The sequence below is a fragment of the Podarcis bocagei genome (genome assembly GCF_964188305.1).
Source record: "Podarcis bocagei genome assembly, chromosome: 1".
NCBI lineage: Eukaryota > Metazoa > Chordata > Lepidosauria > Squamata > Lacertidae > Podarcis > Podarcis bocagei.
The window spans coordinates 46,475,243-46,497,058 of record NC_138125.1 but is presented as its reverse complement, the minus strand read 5'-3'; the positions used below and the strand labels follow the sequence as shown (position 1 = coordinate 46,497,058).

Below are 21,816 nucleotides of genomic sequence, written 5' to 3'. Positions count from 1 at the left end.
GTTTGTTTAACTGTATTTTAGGGTGGGTTTACACGGTTTTCTGTGCTGTGTTTGGTGGCGATGAGAGTGTGTGCAGGAGCCTGATACTCACATAAGAACCACACTGTATAAAGCTTAAATACTAGAGACCGCACTGACTGCCCCTAAATGTCACAGGGTCCCTGCAGCATTTCTAGTTTCCCTTTCTGTGGGAACTTCAATAGACCCAAATCCTTAAAAACATGTGTAACTAATGGCATAACTTTGAAAGCTGAAGTAGGTCAGCAGTTGGCTTGAAGATAACATTCACTGTGCATAGGCTTGATTGTAGGCTTGATTTGCACAATCTGATAGCAGTGAGGGCCAAACTTGCTGTGAAGATAATCACACAACAGACAGTTCCATCACTGCTTTTTATTTAGTTAAAAACAGACGAGGGAGATGAATGATTTCCACTTCTCCTACCACATACCTTCTGTCACTGAATAGATCAGGTTGCAAGTAACAGCACAATTTAATAAAGAATTACATTTAATACATCCTAGGTCAGCTGTGTGCTCTTGTCTTTTGGGTGGTTTATGGGACTTTTGCTGGAGGTGGACTCTTCTTCCTGGTCATCTGCCATGTACTGAGTTGAGATTCCTACATTACCAAGGGTTGAACTACATGACCCTCCGGGCCCGTTCTAACTCTACAATTCTGTGATTCTGTTTTTCACTGTATTTCAGGACAAGGTGTAGGATTTATGGGAGCATAAAGCTCAGATAGAGCTGTTGTGTATAAAACCCAACCTATATAACCTATAGTATGATTTAGAATGGAAAAGCCAAAACAAAACCCTACAGCACCTACATTTTGGCTCACTGGTGCATTAGCAGCAGTCCTTTTCTCAATTGTTGTCCTAAGTCCAGATAGACTGAATGCCAATTCTTAAAACCTCTTTTGAAGTGGAAGAATTGCTTCAGAGTAACCTTCCTTCCGCAGTTTTCAGTGATAATGTGGTTTTGTGAGAGCATCCCCACAATACATTTCCCAGTATGGTACTGGAAAATCACACAGTTGCACGAGCCATCTAAATTTACAGGGTCTCAAAGGCTGCCCTTGTGCTGGCAGAAGTGCTTCTATTAACACAAGGCAAGGCACCCCATTTCCGCCAACATGCTCTGCTATTTGCAGCCTTCTGTGCCGTATCCCATATAATTCCAGAGGATCCCTGGCCTTCAGGAGTGGCATTTAAGGGACATGGAATGCTGCATTGGGTTGAAGGGACTGGTGAACATCAAGCCAGCCTCCAAGCTCAAAGCAAACATTGGATTCAAGCTCCATTCTCTGCATGTTGACAGTGGATAGGAACATAGGAATCTGCCTTGTAGAGTTAGACCATTTCTCCATCGAGCTCAGAGTATTATATACTCTGACTGGCAGCAGCTCTCTAGACCTTCAGACAGGAGATGAGAAGGGAAAGGCAAGGGCAGACAACTGAGGAGATGAATGCAAGAAATGAGGATAACAGGGAATGATGGTGAGCAAATGCAATTATGTGCACTTAGGCTTCATTTTGGTTAAAGGTGTTACTAATGAATGCAAGTAATGGCGGGGTGGCCCAATGGACATGAATTGGGAGTTGACATTTTAACCTGTTCCTCAGGAAAGCTATGAAAACAGGGGAAGTGAACCGGGGGTGCTGCTTTTTCCTGCTCTGGGCAACACCAGTACCATCTTAGAGAAGCCATTTTTCTAGCTTTGCAGAAAAAGACATGATTCTTTTAAGAAAACTGAATTTATTCTCAAACCACCTTAGCCAGTCTGTTCCAGTCAAATCATGATAGTTTTCAGTTGCTCTTGTCTCACTTGGTAAATTTCTCCCCCTTTTTGCATCAACGTCAGGAGAGGTTACGACATCAGAAAGTGGCTGTAAGTTTGTATCCATAAACCTTTAAACCCTTGTGGTGAAGTGTTTTTATTCTTTGTCCCTCTTGCGATACTCCCTAGGGATTTTATTTGCTAGTGGCTGATGTGGTGATAAAGGGTGCTTGGGGCTTGCCTTTTCCTAAACTAGATTTTTGAAATCTTTTGTTAAATCCCTTTCGTCCATGAGATGACAATGCCCAGTTTACTGGTGGGGTAATTGGGTATGCTGTAATTTATAATTGCTCATTTTTATTTTTATTTTGCAAACTTCAGGTGGACATGTGAGACTTGCATCTCCTCTAAACTGATAGCAGAACTTTGTGGGATATTTTGCCTTAGCTGTTGAAATATGTGTTGATGAAAAGTGTCCATAGTCTAAAAGAATCCCTTTGCTGTCTGGTAGGTTGCAACAGATTTGAAGTGACATTAGAGAAGTCAAACAAGAACTTCTCCAAGAAGATTCAGCAGGTACATGGGATATCTCTGGACCAACCTAAAATCATAAGAGGCATTTGACTAAAGTCAATACTTTGTTTTACTGGGGTGGGGTGAGATGGAAGTTGTTGTGCCACTGATCTTGTCTTCTCTTACAATATTGGCATTTGCTGCAGCAATCCTAATGTGTGTAGCTGCCATAAGTCTTGTAGAGTTCCACTACCTTTGATCCCATATAAATGTGTTTGGGGTTACTGTAATAAAATCGGAGACAGTACTTCAAAGACATTTGGGAAATCGCAGTACATGCCTCTTGGCATAACAGCACAAATGCAGAATGGAAGTTGCTGCAGCCTTGTGCTTTCAAGTGACTAGCTTTTTCTGAGTAGCTTATTATATTTATATCCTGCTGTGCAGCCAAAATAGGGTCCCAGAGCAGCTTACAAAATGCACACAAAGCTACAACTAGAAAAGGGTATATGGGAGGTATGCCCATATCTTCTGGTCTCCTGCACTTGATGACATAAGCCTGGTTTGCACATATAAGACTAAGCTGTGGTGTTTTTAGCCAAATGTGGCTTGTTTGAAGGTTTTAACCCAGCCCAGCAAACTATTTGTTGTTGGTTTATCAACCATGGCTTATACTAACTATATTTTGGCACTATATCAAAAACTGATGGCCTTGCTTAACTATGGTTTTTTTGGCTACACATTTCAAGTACCCAAAACAGAGGCATGAGGCTAGGGGGGTAGGGTAGGGGAATCAAGCATTTGAGAAGCAAGCCATGGCTGCTTTCCTCATATGGAAGTCAATTTATGGTGTTTTTAAAAAAACCACCAAAAAACGCAGCTTAGTTTTGTGTGCAGACATAGCCACTATCAATATTCCTTTCAGGAAAAGGGAGCAGAAGGACTCGGGCTGGTTAATGGTAAAGATGTCAACCCAAATAAGCAGCTCCTTTGTTAAGTTACAAAGTCTGTTAATTAACATTTAATTAAAAACCTTACATAATAAACTAGAATATTTTGAGGGAGCGAAACAGCCTATTTTGAGTAACTGTTCTTATAAAAGCTTCCTGTGTTGGTGCTCATTCCTTTTTCCGGCCTGCTGAATAATAAACTGCACTGGTGTGGTTTTCTTTTGGGGTTTTCATTCCTATTTGCATATGCTTTGTTCCTTGTGGAACTCAATCCTTTTTTGCTGGCTGGAATCTTAAGAATTATGGCTGGCTTATAATGCCTTAATAGTGGCATTTGGATATAGCACTGAACCATAGTTCTCCTCTCCAAGTAAAGGCACTATTATTTAATATCTATACAATGGAATATGTGCTCAGCAAAATTGTTGTGCCTATTAAACTATAAATATATTTTTATATAGTTCAAGAAACTTCTTGGGAGTTCATGTTGAAATAGTATTTATTGCCTGTAATGGAAGCTGTTAATGTCACCAGAAATGTCATGGCTATTGCTGCAAGGTTACTCTGCTAGAGGTTGATAGCTTGCATATAAATTTATTTTAATTTGAACCCCTTTCTGTTAAGTAGGATTCATTTCTAGCAAAGGTTTGCCTGCAACTTATTTAAAACATTATTATTATTATTATTTTTGTAGATCCATGTTGTGTCCCAGTTCAAAATTTTGGTCAGTTTATTAGGTAAGTGAATTCACAGCATTATGTTTTGAGACAGAGTAATTGAAGCCACAATCTTATGCATCTCTTACTTCAGAGTAAGCCCCATTAAACTAAATAGGACTTACTTATGGCCATGCATAGGATACACATGCATAGGATTGTGTTATTATTCAGCTGAGGATGGTTATCCTTGATCTCCTTCATTTATGCTGCAACTCTTTCTCTTAAGACCCTGTTACAGATAGGTAGCTGTGTTGGTCTGCCATAGTCAAAATAAAAAAATTCCTTCCAGTAGCACCTTAAAGACCAACTAAATTAGTTATTGGTATGAGCTTTCGTGTGCATGCTCATACCAAGAACTAACTTAGTTGGTCTTTAAGGTGCTACTGGAAGGAATTTTTTTATCTTAAGACCCTATTGTCTTTTCTCCCACATACATGGAATGTTTTTCTCTGCATTCTGACATAGAGGAGATTGCATTAGCTTACTTTATATCTATTTGCCACTCACCTATTTTTAAAACAAGTTAAGTCTTGTCCCCTGCTGATAAGATTTGTTGAATTCTGTGAATACTGCAGACATGCATCAATGAAGTCTTTGGCAATACAATGTACCTTAGAATCGGCAAGACATCTGAGAGATGTTTGCAGAATTGTGTCCAAACACTTATCAACCCATTTCTCTGTTTTTAAATTTGAAATAGTTATGAGGGCATGTGGAATTACAATATTGTTCCTGTCTTGTTCCAAACAGAAAACAACATTTATGTTCATGACCTGTTGACATTTCAACAGATCACAACAGTTTCCAAGGCAAAGGGTGCAACTCTCTTCACCTGTGACCTGAAGGCAAGTATAAGATGTCATGCCTTATCCAATCTTGAAAAGGGGATTGACTGAGACCTTGGTGTGCGAAGTCAAAAATGAACAGAATAGTGTCCTCAATAAAGGCTGCTTTCATGAGAGGAAAGTTCTATAGTTTTTAAATACCAAGTGCACATGAATACTTGATGAAGTGCCTTCCACACTAATACATAGAGAACTATTTTCCCCCCACAGCACTCTGACACAGGTGAAGAGGTCTTGAGGATGTGTGTGGCAGTGAAAAAGAAGCTCCAGCTGTATTACTGGAAGGACAGAGAGTTCTACGAGCTGCAGGTTTGTTTAGTACTTGTTTTTCAGATGTTTTTGTTGTTTTATTACTTGTTTGCCAGCCCTGGCTCCTTTAAGAGAAATGTAATACATTTCAGTGCTTGGGCACCTGAATGCAAGCCGGTATTAAAGGCCTCCTCACTTATGGTTAATTCAGATGTACCACTTTTTTCTTCATGGAAAAGATGGCAGCTATCTAGTGTTTTGTTCATGGATCTTCGCTGCGAAATTCATATGGATTTTGCTTTCCCTCAAAACATATTAAAGGTGGATGGGAAAGGAGAGAGTATGTTGGCCTTGGATGAGAAGGTATAGGAAGGGATTTGAAGTTGTTTGTGTTTTTGTTTAGAGGATAGATTTCAAATGCTACCATATTTAGTTTCTGTTAAAACCGCTTGCTTTGCTGGTAGATAATTGAGACGGCAATACAGACAAGCAAGGGATATTGCTATGCAGATATGTATAGAACAGTTTTAAAACTGTATAAAAACAGTTACCAGAGTAACTAGACCTTTTCTTTTCTTGATCTCCAGGGAGACTTCAGCGTGCCAGATGTACCCAAGTCAATGGCGTGGTGTGAAGATTCAATTTGTGTGGGTTTCAAGAGGGACTATTATCTAATAAGGGTAAGAGAGAGTTTAGACTAAGTCAGAATAATAAAGGTTGATTTTCTTCGGATTCAGTGAAGGTGGGAATAGAGTGTGACTACATTATGAACTACTTGTATATAATTAAGGCTGCAGTTCTATGCAGGCTTTGGGAACAAGTCCCATTGAACCTAATGAGAGTTAATTCCAAGTGAACATGCGTAGGATTGCTCTGTAAGGCCATATTTACACCATATGTTTAACGTTCTATGATACTACTAAAGCAAGCCATGGCTTTGCCAAAAGAATTCTGGAAGCCATAGTTTGTTAAGTGTACCGAAAGTTATTAAGAGACCCTTTCCCTCATAGAGCTACAATTCCCAGAGTTCTCAGGGAAGAGGGATTGATGGTTAAACCTCTCTGGGAATTGTAGCTTGAGGAAGGAAACGGGTTGAGTAACACCTCTCAGCACCCTTCACACAGACTACAGCTCCCATGATTCTTTGGGGGAAGCCATGACTGTTTAAAGTGGTATCACTGTGTGAATGTGGTAGCCTCAATGGAAGTTAGTTACGTTTGGGAGTTCTCAAAGGCATATGTTGGTACTGGATCTGCAGGGTTTTTAAGTGAAGTAATCTTGGTGGATGGGCTCCTGAAAGGAGAGACTATTTTCCTTCCTCTAATGATAAAAATCAGTCTAGTGTAGCTATTCTGTATGAATTGACTGGCTTTGACTATTCCTTTTGCAGGTGGATGGTAAAGGTTCCATCAAAGAACTCTTCCCCACAGGAAAGCAGCTTGAGCCACTGGTAGCCCCTTTGGCAGATGGGAAAGTTGCTGTAGGCCAGGACGATCTTACTGTTGTATTAAATGAAGAAGGAACTTGTACACAGAAATGTGCCTTGAACTGGACAGATATCCCAATAGCCATGGGTGAGAACTAGATCTTCGTCTAATAATAATAATAATTAATTTATTTCTACCCCACCCATCTGGCTAGGTTTTCCCAGCCACTCTGGGAGGCTTTCAACAGAACATTAAAAACAGAATAAAACTTCAAACATTAAAAATGTCCCTAAACAGGGCTGCCTTCAGATGTCTTCTAAAAGTCAGATAGTTGTTTCTTTCCTTGACATCCGATGGGAGGGCGTTCCACAGGCGCCACTACCGAGAAGGCCCTCTGCCTGGTTCCCTGTAACCTCACTTCTCACAGTGAGGGAACTGCCAGAAGGCCTTCAGCGCTGGACCTCAGTGTCTGGGCTGAATGTTGGGGTGGAGACGCTCCTTCAGGTATACTGGGCCGAGGCCCTTGTAAGTCAGTGACTGCTGCCTTTTTCCTTAGCAGCCTCTTCTGAAACAAATTACCGTATTTTTCGCTCTATAACACGCACCAGACCATAACACGCACGTAGTTTTTAGAGGAGGAAAACAAGAAAAAAATATTCTAAACAAAACAGTGGATGTATGATTTTTGTGGTTCATGCTGTGGCCACAGACATGTGATCTGACGGTGAGTTTGGGGTAGCCCAATGCAAAAATCTTGAGGATCCATGTGGATCCATGCTAAAGTCGCAGGGGCGCTGGGGGAGTGAACAGGAAGCAGGAGGAGGAGAACAATCCCTCTCACACACACAGACACACAGAGTATCAATCCTAAAGTCGCAGGAGAGGCAGGGGCGCTGGGAGTGGGAAGCAAGAGAAGGAGAACGATCCCCCCCCTCTCTCTCTCTCTCACACACACACACAGTATCAATCCTAAAGTCGCAGGAGAGCGCAGGGGCGCTGGGAGTGGGAAGCAAGAGAAGGAGAACGACCCCCCCCCTCTCTCTCACACACACACACAGTATCAATCCTAAAGTCGCAGGAGAGCGCAGGGGCGCTGGGAGTGGGAAGCAAGAGAAGGAGAACGATCCCCCCCTCTCTCTCTCTCACACACAGTATCAATCCTAAAGTCGCAGGAGAGCGCAGGGGCGCTGGGAGTGGGAAGCAAGAGAAGGAGAACGATCCCCCCCCTCTTTCTCTCTCACACAGTATCCTAAAGTCGCAGGAGAGCGCAGGGGCGCTGGGAGAGTGAACGGGAAGCAAGAGGAGAACGATGCCTCACACACACACACAGACACACACACACACACACACAGAGTATCAATCCTAAAGTCGCAGGGGCGCTGGAAGTAGCAGGGGCGCTGGAAGAGTGAAGGGGAAGCAAGAGGAGAACGATGCCTCACACACAGAGAGACACACAGAGTATCACTCCTAAAGTCGCAGGAGAGCGCTGGGGCGCTGTGAGAGTGAACAGGAAGGAGAAGGAGGAGAACGATAGCTCAAGCACACACACACACACACAGCCTCTACAGTGGCTGATCCAAAATCGGACAGCAAAAAACTGCAGGCAGGGACATACAGCACGGGGTTGTTTTAAAGCAACCAACCCCGATCTGTCTGCTTCTCTCCTTCCTCCGGGCTAGGCTGGCTGAAAAGCTTTGCTGCTACTTAGCAGCTCACTAGAGAAGAGAGAGGGACATAGAGCACGGGGTTGTTTTAAAGCAACCAACCCCGATCTTTTCTCCCTCCTCCCGGCTAGGCTGGCTGAAAAGCTTTGCTGCTACTTAGCAGCTCACTAGAGAAGAGAGAGGGACATAGAGCACGGGGTTGTTTTAAAGCAACCAACCCCGATCTGCTTTTCTCCCTCCTCCCCGGCTCGGCTGGCTGACAGGAGCCGCTTACAACCGCTTTGCAGTTTCAAAGAGAGCCACGGACTGCTCACAACTGCAGCGGATTCCCCTGACATCTGTAGGCATTCGCTCCATAACACGCACAGACATTTCCCCTTACTTTCCAGGAGGAAAAAAACTGCGTGTTATAGAGCGAAAAATACGGTACCTTGTTCTGGCCTCAACCCATGTTAGACTGCTGCCCATATTAGCTAAATTCGTGCCTAATCCACATTTTCACGTAAATCAATATTGAAGGTTGTTAACTTGACCAGCAAATGGCTTGTAAATGCAAATGATTTGATACTTTGAAGGAAGAGGAATGGAAGGTTGAATCTAAGGTGAAAAGGCAGAGAACAAGGTCACTGGGAGGCTTTTCTCCTGAGGTGGAGAATTGAACCAAAAATTTATTGTTATTAATTTATGGATCTTCTTTTACATATATCTCAAGGTGATTTACAGACTTACAATAAAAACAGCTAAAATGGTTTTAACAGTACAACCCCGCCCCCCACCAGAAGATGGGTTTTAAAACAATACAAAAGGAATACCTAAAGTTATTATTATTTATTAATTTATGGTTGGATTTTCCTATGCAGGATATCCAATCAGTGCAGGGTAGTTGATGCTAAGATTAATCAATTGCTTACAGATAAAGGGAACATTGTGGGACACGGGTGGTGCTGTGGGATAAACCACAGAGCCTAGGACTTGCCGATCAGAAGGTCGGCAGTTCAAATCCCCGTGATGGGGTGAGCGCCCATTGTTCGGTCCCTGTTCCTGCCAACCTAGCAGTTCGAAAGCAGGTCAAAGTGCAAGTAGATAAATAGGTACTGCGTTTCCGTGCGCTGCTCTGGTTCGCCAGAAGCGGCTTAGTCATGTTGGCCACATGACCCGGAAGCTGTACGTCGGCTCCCTCGGCCAATAAAGTGAGATGAGTGCGCAACCCCAGAGTCAGTCAAGACTGGACCTAATGGTCAGGGGTCCCTTTACCTTTACTTAAAGGGAACATTAAGAACAGTTCCGAATACAAGCACTAGGGGGCAACATAACAAGGGACACAGTCCCCAGTTGGAGCAGAACAAGGATGCACAGGCAGAATGAAAGTGTGACTTATACTTGAAATAAAGTTTCGTCTCTTGGTTATGCCTTCTTTTCAGTTTCTTTGCCACTCTTTCCCTGCTGTTAAAGTGGACCAATGGGAAGGAGCTTTTGAAAGCCTGAAAAGCACAAAAGTATAAAGCATGCTAATGCATAAAATGCAATAGATCCACTGTTTCCGAATGTAAATTTGGGGGATGCTATTGTAGAACCATATGCTGTTGCTGACTGTTCCATTTCCAAAACAGAACATCAACCGCCGTACATTGTGGCAGTACTGCCAAGATATGTAGAGATTCGTACTTTTGAGCCCCGACTCCTCGTGCAGAGTATTGAGCTCCAGAGACCACGCTTCATTACTTCTGGAGGGTATGGAAGTTTCAAGTTTTTCTCCCCCATCTTAACTTTATAGATTCTAATCTTGTGCATATGCTTGTACTGAATTATTTTTTTTTACATAATTATGAATTAAAGGGGAGGGGGGGAAGACCTTTCATTTTATTATGATCATGTTGATAACCCAACTTCTTTCCTTTTTTCTCTTTTTAGTACAAATATTGTGTATGTGGCCAGCAATCATTTTGTTTGGCGCCTCATTCCGGTTTCCATTGCAACCCAGATCCAGCAGCTTCTTCAAGATAAGCAATTTGAACTGGCTCTGCAATTGGCAGTAAGTGGCAGGATGGGAGCATTTTAAATCTGTATTGATTGATAACTTCTGTAAGCTACTACTTAGTAAAAGCTGCATCTAATACACAGCCTAAATCCCCTGTTATTTGAGTGTCTTGGCATTAAACAGCTCCAGAATTTCGCATTCATCTGGGTCTGATCAGTGTCTGGGGATGGGTGAGTGTCTGGGAACCATGTGTACATGACTTGCTACATAATGTAAGAAAAGTAATAATGAATGTGCAAGATATGTGCTTCTCGTATGTGTATTTATTTACAGTCCATGGCTCAAATTCCCTTGCAGTCCTGTTTAGTATAAGCCACTTTTGTGAAAAATAAACCTGCACTGGGAACATGTGACTTGCTTAAGGCAACTCTGTGACCTTTAGATTTTTCAGAAATTAGCATAAATATTTGGTAGAACAATCAGTTGATTATCTTTCTTTCAAGATGATGCAATGTATTCCCTTTTTTTCCAGATTTAGTGCTATGAAGTTTTTAACATGCTGTATGTTTAGTTTAATATTGCATAAATATTTGTAACAGTTATACTGAGAATGAAAACTTGTCTTGCGATGCAACAACTGCAAGATAAAGGAGTGGGGAAAGACTTCAACTATAACTTTTACTGGGTCAGCTGCTTATGAAGATGGGAAGGTTTTGTGTTTCTGCTGAACTCTCTGAAGAATTTTGTACAGTTCAATACTTTCTTCCTAGAAGCATACTTGACCTGATAACAGGCATTTTCTGAATTAAAATGTTATCTGTCTGCCAGAAACTGACATGACAGATATTTCTGTCAACACAAAATGTTATTGATTGCATATACTTGGATTAAATAGCAGTTACTAACTGGAGGTTTTTATCAACAAGTCCATGTTTCCTCCATGTAGTTTATGAATAATGGTGACTCTTTGTTGCGAGTGCCAAGACTTCTCTTTTAAACTGAAATGATATTTTTGGATCGCAAAAATATTGTGGGGTCAAAAATACATGATGTGAGCAGTTTACATTGATGCCTGGGTGCAAGAACAAATTAAAATTCTCAATCATTTGTCGGTATTTCTCACTCGTGTGCATGAGTGAAACAGAATACATGCGATTCAGACTTGAGCTGCTCTTGTTACTGTATAAACATAGATAGAAACCTTGTTTCTCCTATTGAAGCACATTCCTCTTTTTTTACTAGTACTTTTTTACTATTTCTGAGCAATTTGCTTAAAACTGTGTGCTCATTTCAAGAGGCCTTTACACTTATGTATTTTCTTTTAAATACCGGAACTATCTTACATTCTTTAAAGAGTAACACTTCTTAAATATTTTGCCTGTTTTTGTACTTGTTAGGATATGAAGGATGACTCTGATACTGAAAAGCGACAACAAATCCACCATATTAAGAATCTCTATGCCTTCAACCTTTTCTGCCAAAAGCGCTTTGATGAATCCATGCAAGTCTTTGCCAAGCTTGGGACAGGTAAGTTAGTTGTGTAGCCTCGACTTAATAGACAGATAGGTATGGGAGATTGCTGTGACCTCTAAAGTCTTCAAAGCAGAATGGAAGCAGAATGATATTGCACTAGGTGGAATCCTAATGTCCACTGGAGAATGACCTCTCCTAAAACAGTTCATGTTGACCTCAAGATCACAACTAAAATGACATCTACTTAATGGCAAATTCACATGGCATTGAGGTGTGGTCACTGGTCAGACTGGAGGAAAGCAGCCTATGGCTAGATATCAGGAAGCTTTAGGACAAAGTACCCATGTGGAAGGCCACTTGAAATTCTTATGCATGGCAAGTGTGAGGCTTCTGTTGTATGAGACATCCCTATAGCTCTGGTCCGACCAGATTGTATACTTTCAATCCATGTAGTAATAAACTCTCAAATCTTATATCTATACCACTCTCAATGGAGCTACCATGGAAACATTTACATGGAAACATTTACCATCGTCTGTGAAAGCTGGCCATAAGAACAGTTGGCCAAGGGACCAGTTTGTTGATGGAAGCTGTGGAAATGTGAAATTTCCTGCCTTCCAACTTCCAGTCTGAGATCCTTCATATTGTTTATGGTAACTTGTAACTGGAAACTTGGTAGTATTGAATTTGAAAACAGAATACACTTTGAAGTATAGTTTGGAATTATTGTGATTTAACTACAGTCATATATTTTGTTTAGATCCTACCCATGTCATGGGTCTCTATCCCGAACTGTTGCCAAGTGATTACAAGAAACAGCTCCAGTATCCCAACCCTGTTCCAGTTCTGTCTCCAGCAGAGCTGGAAAAAGCACACTTGGCACTTATAGACTACCTAACACAGGTAAGTGTTTAGCGCCTCCTTGAGCATCCTATTTTTGGTAGTAGATGGTCATGTGACAGTTTTGACATTGCAGGACCTTCTGAAATTATTTTTCATGTGTTTTGGGCTTAGCAGCTATGGCCTCACCTAACATGTTAAAAGGAGGGTGTGAAGCATGATCTCTTGTACATATCAGAGCAGTCTCATGAAAAGGTTTCACGCTTAAAAAAGGCACATCGCCATGGGGGTGGGGGGTGGGATTCATTATCATACGCTGCGTCAGCTCTTTCTTTTCTGTTCATATAGCACTGTCAGCATACGCAGTACTGGACAGAGTAACAAACACATGAAAGACATCTCCCTCTGCCCAGTGAGCTTAAGTCTAAATGTTGACCATGTGCAGAGAGAAGGGGGAGGGGCTTCAAGGTTAACAGAATATTAGAAAAAGGAGAAGAATGGGAGAAGCCAGTACAACAAGAACTAACAAGCAAATGCAGGTTGTCTGAACCCATGTGGATAAAAAGGTTGCAGTCACATGCAGTTTTTCTCTGAGGTAATGTGGATGAGGTGTGGCATGACTTCACTTCTTTTGACTCTTAATTTCTGCAGAAAAGAAGTCAGTTAGTGAAAAAGCTGAATGACTCAGACCATCAGTCCAGCACTTCTCCCCTCATGGAGGGGACTCCCACCATCAAATCAAAGAAGAAGTTGCTGCAGATCATTGATACCACTCTGTTGAAATGCTACCTCCATGTGAGTTCTCTGCATTTTCTGAAATGCACGTGTCTTCCTCAAACCAGGCATTTAGGGCTTTGGTATTGGAAACGCAGGACTAATAGTGGCAAGGGTTTAGATTGAGTTTGTCCCTCTTTAAGCTTAAAATACTAAAGGTGAAAACAGACACAACACTTTGGGGCAGCTGCACTTATCTCAGATCTTTCCTGGGTGCAATCTAAGCTGTGGTCAGTATCTTCTTTGAAACTCTTCACAGCTTAAATATATCCTGCTTGCCTTTAAATTGCACCAAGATTTTTAGAGGACATGAATATTCAGAGGAGAAATTAAATATATGATGGGTTTGTTTTGGTCATGCTGAATCTTAGTAACTGTCATTTGGTCTCTGTTGTTTGCTGTTGTTTGTTCTTAATACGGAAATCTCTTACTAAACAGGAAAAAGGGGCCAGTGGAATTGGTTGTCTGGTTGTTTGAGATACAAATCTGAATTTGAAGGAAAGTGCTTGCATGGTTATTTTTTCAGGAGGAGAGTAAATACCCTGGAATATTATTGTTTTCCCTTGCTTAATTTTTTTAAAATAAAAAAATGGAATAAAAGACTAACAAACTAACTCTTTGCTAGTTTAAGCACCTAAGTACATAGCCCTACTACATGTGAAGACTTGTTTTTAAATAAATACTTAGATTTGTGATAAGTATCTTCCTTTCCCTGGTTATAAATGCATACCTCTTTTGGTTCATAGTAAACTGTTTCTGATTCCCTCAAATTGCTCCTCCTTACTGACAGACCAATGTGGCCCTAGTGGCACCACTGCTGCGACTGGAGAACAATCACTGCCACATAGAGGAAAGTGAGCATGTGCTCAAGAAAGCTCACAAATACAGCGAGCTGATCATACTGTATGAGAAGAAAGGTCTGCATGAGAAAGGTAAGTTTTGTGGGATGGGAATCAATTTGTATGTAAGATAGACCTTGTAAATCTATCTGGCTTAGATCTATCCTGGCTAAAAGGTGCCCAAAAGTATTATTTAATGATCTCTGCCATTTGGGTCACTTCAAAAAATGTAGCTGCTATATTGTTTGGGGCACGTTTTTCTAATGCCCCTTAGATGTGCTTTTATTTAGGTCAGTGTGTAGCAGGTTGGCCCTATGCATCATGTTATGGTCTCTCAGTTGTGGGAGAGACAGGGAGGGGCACCAGCATTTGAAGGGACAGAACTGACAAGTAGGTTGCTAACACCATGTTTCAAGATTTGAATATATTATTATTATTTATATTTGTTTGTTGCCTTTTACCAAAAAAAGTGAGTCTCAGAGTGACTTAAGATAAAATACAACCGATAAAAACAGTGGAAGCTGGGAAGGTAAAACAACAGATAATACAAAATATCTAAAATGCCCACCCAATAACATAATGGAAGTCCTACCCACCCCACTAAAAGATGAACTCCACCATAGAAGCCATAGTTATCAAGGGCCTGAGTGGATAAAAACAGATAAGGATGGCATGAGGCTTTCTAGTATAAAGATACAGAGCTGTTATTTGAAGCCGGGGAGGAGTGGGGGGTGGGCAGCTGCATTGAGGGGACCCTTTAGTTTGCAATCTCAACAGACCTTTTGTATTACACTATTTTAACTTTAATTGCAACTTTACAATATCAAATAGCTTCATAGGGCAAAGACAAAGCTACATCAAAAGGATACTCCTGATGCTGTGAATTTTATCTTTTTCTGTTCATGTTTCTCTGTCAATTAACTCTTACTGGATAGCCATTCTACTGCTGCTGTTACACTCTTCTGTTAGGGAACTGGTTTTAGGGCATTTTGCTTCTTAATACTTCCATATCCAAGGCAGAACAGCATGGGGAATGACAGACAAATAAATTCCCAGAGGCAGGGGGGAAAGAAAGAGGAAGCATTCAAGAAGCTGTCATAGTAGCATATGCTACATTACAGACATGTGGATGTTAAAAATAGAATTCAAAGTACTGTCTTGACCTTTTGCTCAAGAGTGAACAGACTCCTGGCCTGTTGGATCTAGTTTGTCCAGCAACCAGATTCTGGTGCAAACCACATACAGATAGAATTAAAGAATAAATTCCATTCTGAGCCTGAAAACTTGTTTTCAGTGCTGGAATTGAGGTGAACTTGCTGTCTTTTCACACAAAAGTCCAATACTACTTAGTTTTCTTCATTTCAGCAGTCTAATTTAGGTGGGGAAAGTCATTTTGTTGCTGCTGTAAACAATCGGGACTCAGAAATTCTTGCCACATGACTGCAAAGCACCCAGAGATTTACCAGTAGATCCCAATCTACCTTCATGCTCATCTCCACCAAACATTATTGTGTGTGTTTGTGTAGGAGAAGACTGCTTCTGGTTTGTCATGGCACAAAACACACAGTTCTTCATATTAACTGAGGAGCCTTGGTCATGGGTAACTAAAGGAAAATCCCAATAGGTCTTTCTTCTGTTTTTCTGCAGCTTTGCAGGTGCTAGTGGATCAGTCAAAGAAAGCTAACTCCCCTTTGAAGGGCCATGAGAGGACCGTGCAGTATTTGCAACACTTGGGTGAGTGCAGCTGAATATACCTTCTGTTTTCACATCTTGTCCTACCTTTCCATGCAACAAATACAGTAGATTGTGGTGGCTCACAAAAGACAAATGGGAAAAGACCACCCCAAACTCCAAAATAATTCACAGAATTATTTATGAGTCAGTTTCATAAATTTGGTTGACCATACAGTAAAAATATGAAAACCTGTGGACATCAGTCAACTCAGCCCAAAATTTTAAGTGAAGTGGGTTCTCTTGATCTCCCAGAGATGGCGCTTAAGCCTGATAGGCTTCTTTGGGAGCAGCATTAGAAATTATGGTGGCATTAACAGTCATGTCCTAATATTCAGAGAAAGGCATCCCAGCAGGGTAATTTTTCCATAAAAGGGACTCAATGTGGCTTGTAAAAAGTGCCTTGAATTTTTTTTTAAAAAAAGTGATGGATCTAGTTGTCATTTACACCTTACTCTATAGCTTGCAGTCTAGTTCAATTCCATTTTGCTTTGTTTCTTATTCTAGGCACAGACAACTTGAACTTAATATTCTCCTATTCTGTTTGGGTACTTAGAGACTTTCCTGAAGATGGATTGAAAGTAAGCACACTTTTTGTCACATTTGAAAATAAAGGTGGAGAGAATTAGGGTGTGCCTACTGACTGCGCTGATAGTAAAGCAAATAATATTAGGCAGATCCTTCTAATATTTCGCTTGCTTAGTTCACACTCATAAGGCTATCATAATTGTAAATAAAGGGCTGCTTTAAGTGTTCTGGGTCCACACAAAGACCCTTATAAATTGCTCTAAATAGCTTTTTTCCGTGTGGCTATATACAGCCTCTCTCACATAGATTTGTAAACACTGACCATTCTACCTCATGTGTCCAAAAAGAAAGCTGTTGGATATACCATATTTACTGAAGTCTAATGCACCATCAAATCTAATGCGCACCTTAATTTTCAGAACCTTGAAACTAAAAAAGTATTTGCTGGCAAATGTAAATCTACCATTGAATCTAATGCACACCTTAATTTCCATAATTTGGCCAAAAAAAGGGTGAGCGTTAGATTAGAGTAAATATAGTAATATCTACCATAACATGTTGACAGAAGCCACACTTACAAGTTAGCAATAACACAGATTATCTGTTTGTATGCAGCAGCAGCTTTGCAGTACTTGAAAAATGCATTTCCTTACTTTATTGAGAGCTTATCTTGCTTATCCTTACTTACCAGTAATGTCTAGAGTTGACTAATGAAAGCAAAAAGAAGCTGTGAAATAATATCTAGGGTACATCAAACCCACAATAGCTTTTTGATTCCAGTCACCGAAAGACGGGATGAAGTTGGTAGCTCTGAGTGAGGTTTCATCAATGCTTGAGTTGCATCAGTTCTCGTTGTTTGGTTTTAGAAGACATGAATTGCTTGTTGCTGTGCTGGATGTGGCCTGGTTTGCACAACCTGGTAAGCCAAACTATGACTTACCAAGGCTGCAAGCAGTTCTAGAGAAGAACTTCCAGTCAAGAACAAACCTTGACTACAGCTTGTGGTTGGGGCGGGGAGAGCTTAACCAAAAGTCCCAGTTCACATGACGTGCTAAGCCAAACCCTGGGTTGGTTCAGTGTGGCACAATAGTAGGACCAGGAAGAAGCAAAGTGGCTGCAAGTTCCTTTTCAGAAGCTGGTCAATAAGTAGAGGTCATGATTGCATGTGATATCTCAGTTTAATAGGGACACTGGCTATAGAATGCTACTTGCTGATACAGAGAAATAGGGCAAGAGGTTTACCCACAGTGTTCTGTGTTTGTATATTGTGCTTTCAGCTGGAGAAGGTTGAAGCTTAATTGCTGCTGCTCCTTCAGAAAGATATTGTGTGTCATTTGGGGGCTTGTGAATTGAACTGTTTGACTTCCCTTGGAAAAATGAGTGTAAATGTACACAAATTAACTTTGTGAAATTCAACCTTTTTGACTGGCAGATATTTACAGAAGATCTTCCTGAAGTGGAATCCCTTCCTCGAAACAAAGTCCTCAGTTTCTTGATAGAGAACTTTAAAAACCTGGCTGTTCCGTACTTGGTAAGAACTCATGCTGTTACCTGCATGCCCTGTTCTGATAACAGCAATTTGTGTCTGACTTCTAGGTCTATCTGACGCAGTTTTTGAAGGTGAGCAAATTATAAACATGTAGCAGTAGCTAATCCAGGACATATGTAGCCGGTTTTGTAGGATTCCTGGTTTATATGAAGGAAGAAAAAAGTGGCTTCTCTTGAACACACATTGAAATATTGGTGGGAAGAGGCAGGGTCTTCTATGGTCAGCTGTCATACATGGATTGTGGACATGTATTTACAGGAACATATAATCCAAACCTGGGAAGAGGCTGGTTCAGAGTTCCACAACTGCCTGATTCAGCTCTACTGTGAAAAAGTACAAGGATTAATGAAGGAATATCTCAGCTCTTTTCCTCCAGGTATTTTCACCCCTCATCTATTTCAGTGTGCCAAAATAAGAAACTATGGGACAAACTATGGAGAAGAGGTAGTTGAATAAAAGAATTGGGAGGCAGCATGCTTCTGAATACCAGTTGCTGGCAATTGCAGATGGGGAGAGAACTGTTGGATTGGCCACTGTGAGGACAGGAAGCTGGATTAGATGGACCTTTGTTTTTAAACACAAGGGTGATTCTGTAGATTGCAGACTGTAAGTAGCTACTGTTAGGTAATGTATCTCAGTTGTGCGCTGTTAGGAACATTATTAAATTTTACTTCCCATGAGATGTTCAGAAGCATCTTTGTTTCAGTGGGTCTCCTGTCTAATGGGAGTGGGACTTCAGATAACTTCATTTTATGGCTTCACATTTGCTGATGCTAACCATCTGTTTCAGATAAACCACCGGTGGCAGCTGGAGAAGAGGAGGGGGAACTCGGAGAGTATCGGCAAAAACTTCTTTTCTTCCTTGAGACTTCCAGCTGCTACAATGCTGAGCAGCTCATCAGTGACTTCCCCTTTGATGGTAAGAGATGGTGCAGCCTTATTGGTCTCCTTCATTCCTGGGGGCAATTAGCTATACCTATTGTCCATTAAACTTTAATTAGTTTAATGTTAAGTAAACATCCAGTGCGCTTCCAACGCCATAAATCTTATCTCAGCAGAGAATTTCGTGCAGCGATTGAAGGAGGCAGGAGGGTACCTTTCAATGAAGAATCCTGGAGCAAGCACTTTGGAACTCAGAAAAAAACTTTATTTACAAAAAAAAACCCTGGCGATAAAGCACACATGCTTTTATCTCCGGCATAAAGAAAACCTTACTCTAAACTTAACTCATATTAGCAAACATGGGGGAAGAGAGAAAAAACACACGGGTGAACTGACTATTTATACAAACTAACGCACATTCCTGGATGCTTAATGACTTCCAGCTGCTCAGTGATTAGAGCGACTTGTTACCTCTTAACCCTTTAGTACCAACACCTATTGCAGTGGAATCGTATTTTTTAGTCCTTTAAAAAAAAAATTAAGACATTTTAAGTGCTGGAAAAGAGAATGTATCCAGTTACCCAAATCTCAGTAATGTAAAGGGATTTCCCCTTATTATTATTAAATTTTATATTGGCACCCGCTCCATCCTGCCAAAGGAGCCTAGGGCAAGCATGTCTGTGTTGGCCTATGGTGGAAGAGATGCTGCATAATGGCCCTTTATAAATATATCTGTTACTGTTGATGGAGGACAATTGACTGTTTTATGTGAAGAGCAATGTTTACAATGCTCACTGTTTGAAAAGCTATGGGTAACTGAAAAGTGGTGTACAGAGGAATAAAAACAACAACAACCGACAGTGTGATGCTACTGATTTCTAGAATAAGCTGAGCTCTTCCTCTTCCTTCTGTCCAGGTATTATAACAAAAGATGATCTTCCTCTGCTGCTTAGTTTCCTCTTGTCCTCTTACTCATTTTCATGACAAATTCCCATAGGCAACTTTGCAGAACTGTGTTGCTGCTGAAGGCAATAATAGCTACTTTTGTTCTACTCCTGCCTGCAGGCCTCCTAGAAGAACGTGCTCTGCTGCTGGGACGGATGGGAAATCATGAACAAGCTCTCTTCATATATGTTCACATCCTGAAGGATACAAAAATGGCTGAAAAGTACGTCTCTGCTTAACAGCAACACTTTGTTAGTTTTTAAAGAAGCAAACCAACTTAGTTCATTCTTACCTGTTTAAGTGGGAGGTGTATGTAGTCATTCCCACCTTAATTTGTCCCCCTCTGCATCAGGGGTCGCCAGCCTTTGTGGCACATCTGCAAACTAGAGAAACTGTTGCAGGCACCACACACACATTGCAGCCTATTGGAAAGGAAATGAGCCTAATTTGAACAAATGAAAGGTGGGGAAGAGAGCCTTGTGTGTCATATTGTAATTAGCAAAGGGGTCCTAGTAGCTAGTTCATTAACAGTCTTAAGAACATAAGAAATTAGCAGGTGCACTTACCAAGCTATCCTTGTTTGTTTGTTTTGTTGTATAGACATATGATTCATTGTGCAAATATGTGTGTATAAATATGGCATAGAAAAATGTTTTAATCCTGGAAAGTATTTTTCTTTCTTACATATGATCAGTCCTTTTTAACATTTTAATTTGCAAACTGAGAAACCAGTTTAAATGCCTTTCCAGTTGATAGGCATCCATCTGCCTCGGGAGACAATGGAAGAGTGCCTTTGGGGTAAAGTCAAACTGTTGGAAGGTTGCAGCACAGTACTCACTGATAATTGTAGGGTAATAAGTTAAAATATGTAATTTTAAAAATAAGCTGGACTTCAAGGCCACTCTGAGTTTCCTGTACATGCTGTTGTGTTTCAGTTACTGTCACAAACACTACGACAAAAGCAAAGATGGCAGCAAAGATGTGAGTAGCTTATTTTCTGTAACCTTGGAGTTTACAAAACATGCTTCCTTTAATTATCCTGTTTCTGTTACATAGTTTGTAGCATCAACAGATTTAATAGCAGGTAATTGGAGTAAAAGATTTTATGCCCAAAACAAATGAGCTTGCAAGACTTGAAATTTTTTAAGTATTCAAGTCATTTAAATACTTAGGTGTTGCTCGGTGTGTGTGTGCAAATCAAGCAATCTCTTATTTCCAAGCAAATTGCTTTGGAAAATATACTGTTGTATTTGAAGCAACTTCGCACCCTGCAGCGGTGAGTGAGGCCCATTGCCAAGGCCATCATTTCTCCCCTGGTGGAGGAGGTTCATCTGCCTTGGCCTCCTAGTATTATATTGCTACAAAACTTGTTTCAGGCAGTTACTGCACAGGCATGACTGAGCTTGTGCGGTTTCAGTTGGCCAGCCTCACACAATAGGTCCCTAGAGCAGCAGCAACCTCATCATTAGGCCCCCTTTCTTCCCATTAATCACAGTTGTGTGTGAAGTGGGAGAAGGAGTGGTGGCTTGGGCAGCAGGAGGCTATGTAGCTAACAGAGGATTAAATGGAGGGTAGAACAGGGCTACTAGCCACAATGGCTGTGCTCTGGCTCCACGGTCGGAGGTACTACAGTGGAACCTCGGGTTGCGGACATAATCCGTGATGGAGGCACGTAAGCAACCCGCAGCGTTTGCATCCTGAAGCGCTGCGTCTGCGCAGGCGCTGTCGTGATTTGGTGCTTCTGCGCATGCGCGAGAGGCGAAACCTGGAAGTAACCCATTCCGGTATTTCCGGATTTCCCGCAGTCCACAACCTGAAAACACGTAACCTGAAGCGTCCGTAAGATGAGGTATGACTGTAATGCTTTTGAGTACCAGCTGAACAGGAGGGGAGAGCACTCTTGTGCTCAATTTCTGCTTGTGGGTTTCCCACGGTTGGACACTGTAAGAGCAGGATGCTGGACCTGATGGGCAGGCTCTTACGTTTTTACAGGGAAATAGGTGTGTTTGCACGCTCACACATTTATGTCTGCTACTTAATTTTACCTTTGTACAGTAGGATTGTTTCTACACGTATGCATTGCACTATACCTTCCATTAGCAGGCATAAATACCTAAGGTTGTTGCAA

General features: G+C 41.2%; 1 protein-coding gene across 2 annotated transcripts in view; it reads left to right on the top strand.

Moving 5' to 3' along the window:
• Nucleotides 1-21,816, top strand: part of VPS39 (VPS39 subunit of HOPS complex) — a 29,575-nt gene that overhangs the window by 3,792 nt on the left and 3,967 nt on the right. Inside the window, exons 3-22 of one of the 2 annotated variants that reach the window (XM_081170429.1) lie at nt 1,867-1,893; nt 2,294-2,358; nt 3,940-3,982; nt 4,715-4,809; nt 5,020-5,118; nt 5,646-5,738; nt 6,449-6,632; nt 9,760-9,880; nt 10,061-10,181; nt 11,525-11,654; nt 12,361-12,503; nt 13,092-13,235; nt 14,005-14,146; nt 15,701-15,787; nt 16,292-16,365; nt 17,745-17,843; nt 18,120-18,237; nt 18,652-18,780; nt 19,809-19,911; nt 20,624-20,669. In XM_081170429.1, coding sequence (XP_081026555.1) covers nt 1,867-1,893; nt 2,294-2,358; nt 3,940-3,982; nt 4,715-4,809; nt 5,020-5,118; nt 5,646-5,738; nt 6,449-6,632; nt 9,760-9,880; nt 10,061-10,181; nt 11,525-11,654; nt 12,361-12,503; nt 13,092-13,235; nt 14,005-14,146; nt 15,701-15,787; nt 16,292-16,365; nt 17,745-17,843; nt 18,120-18,237; nt 18,652-18,780; nt 19,809-19,911; nt 20,624-20,669 — 2,063 coding nt within the window. The remainder of the gene's footprint in view (nt 1-1,866; nt 1,894-2,293; nt 2,359-3,939; nt 3,983-4,714; nt 4,810-5,019; nt 5,119-5,645; nt 5,739-6,448; nt 6,633-9,759; nt 9,881-10,060; nt 10,182-11,524; nt 11,655-12,360; nt 12,504-13,091; nt 13,236-14,004; nt 14,147-15,700; nt 15,788-16,291; nt 16,366-17,744; nt 17,844-18,119; nt 18,238-18,651; nt 18,781-19,808; nt 19,912-20,623; nt 20,670-21,816) is intronic. The other variant, XM_081170430.1, reaches the window with a different exon arrangement.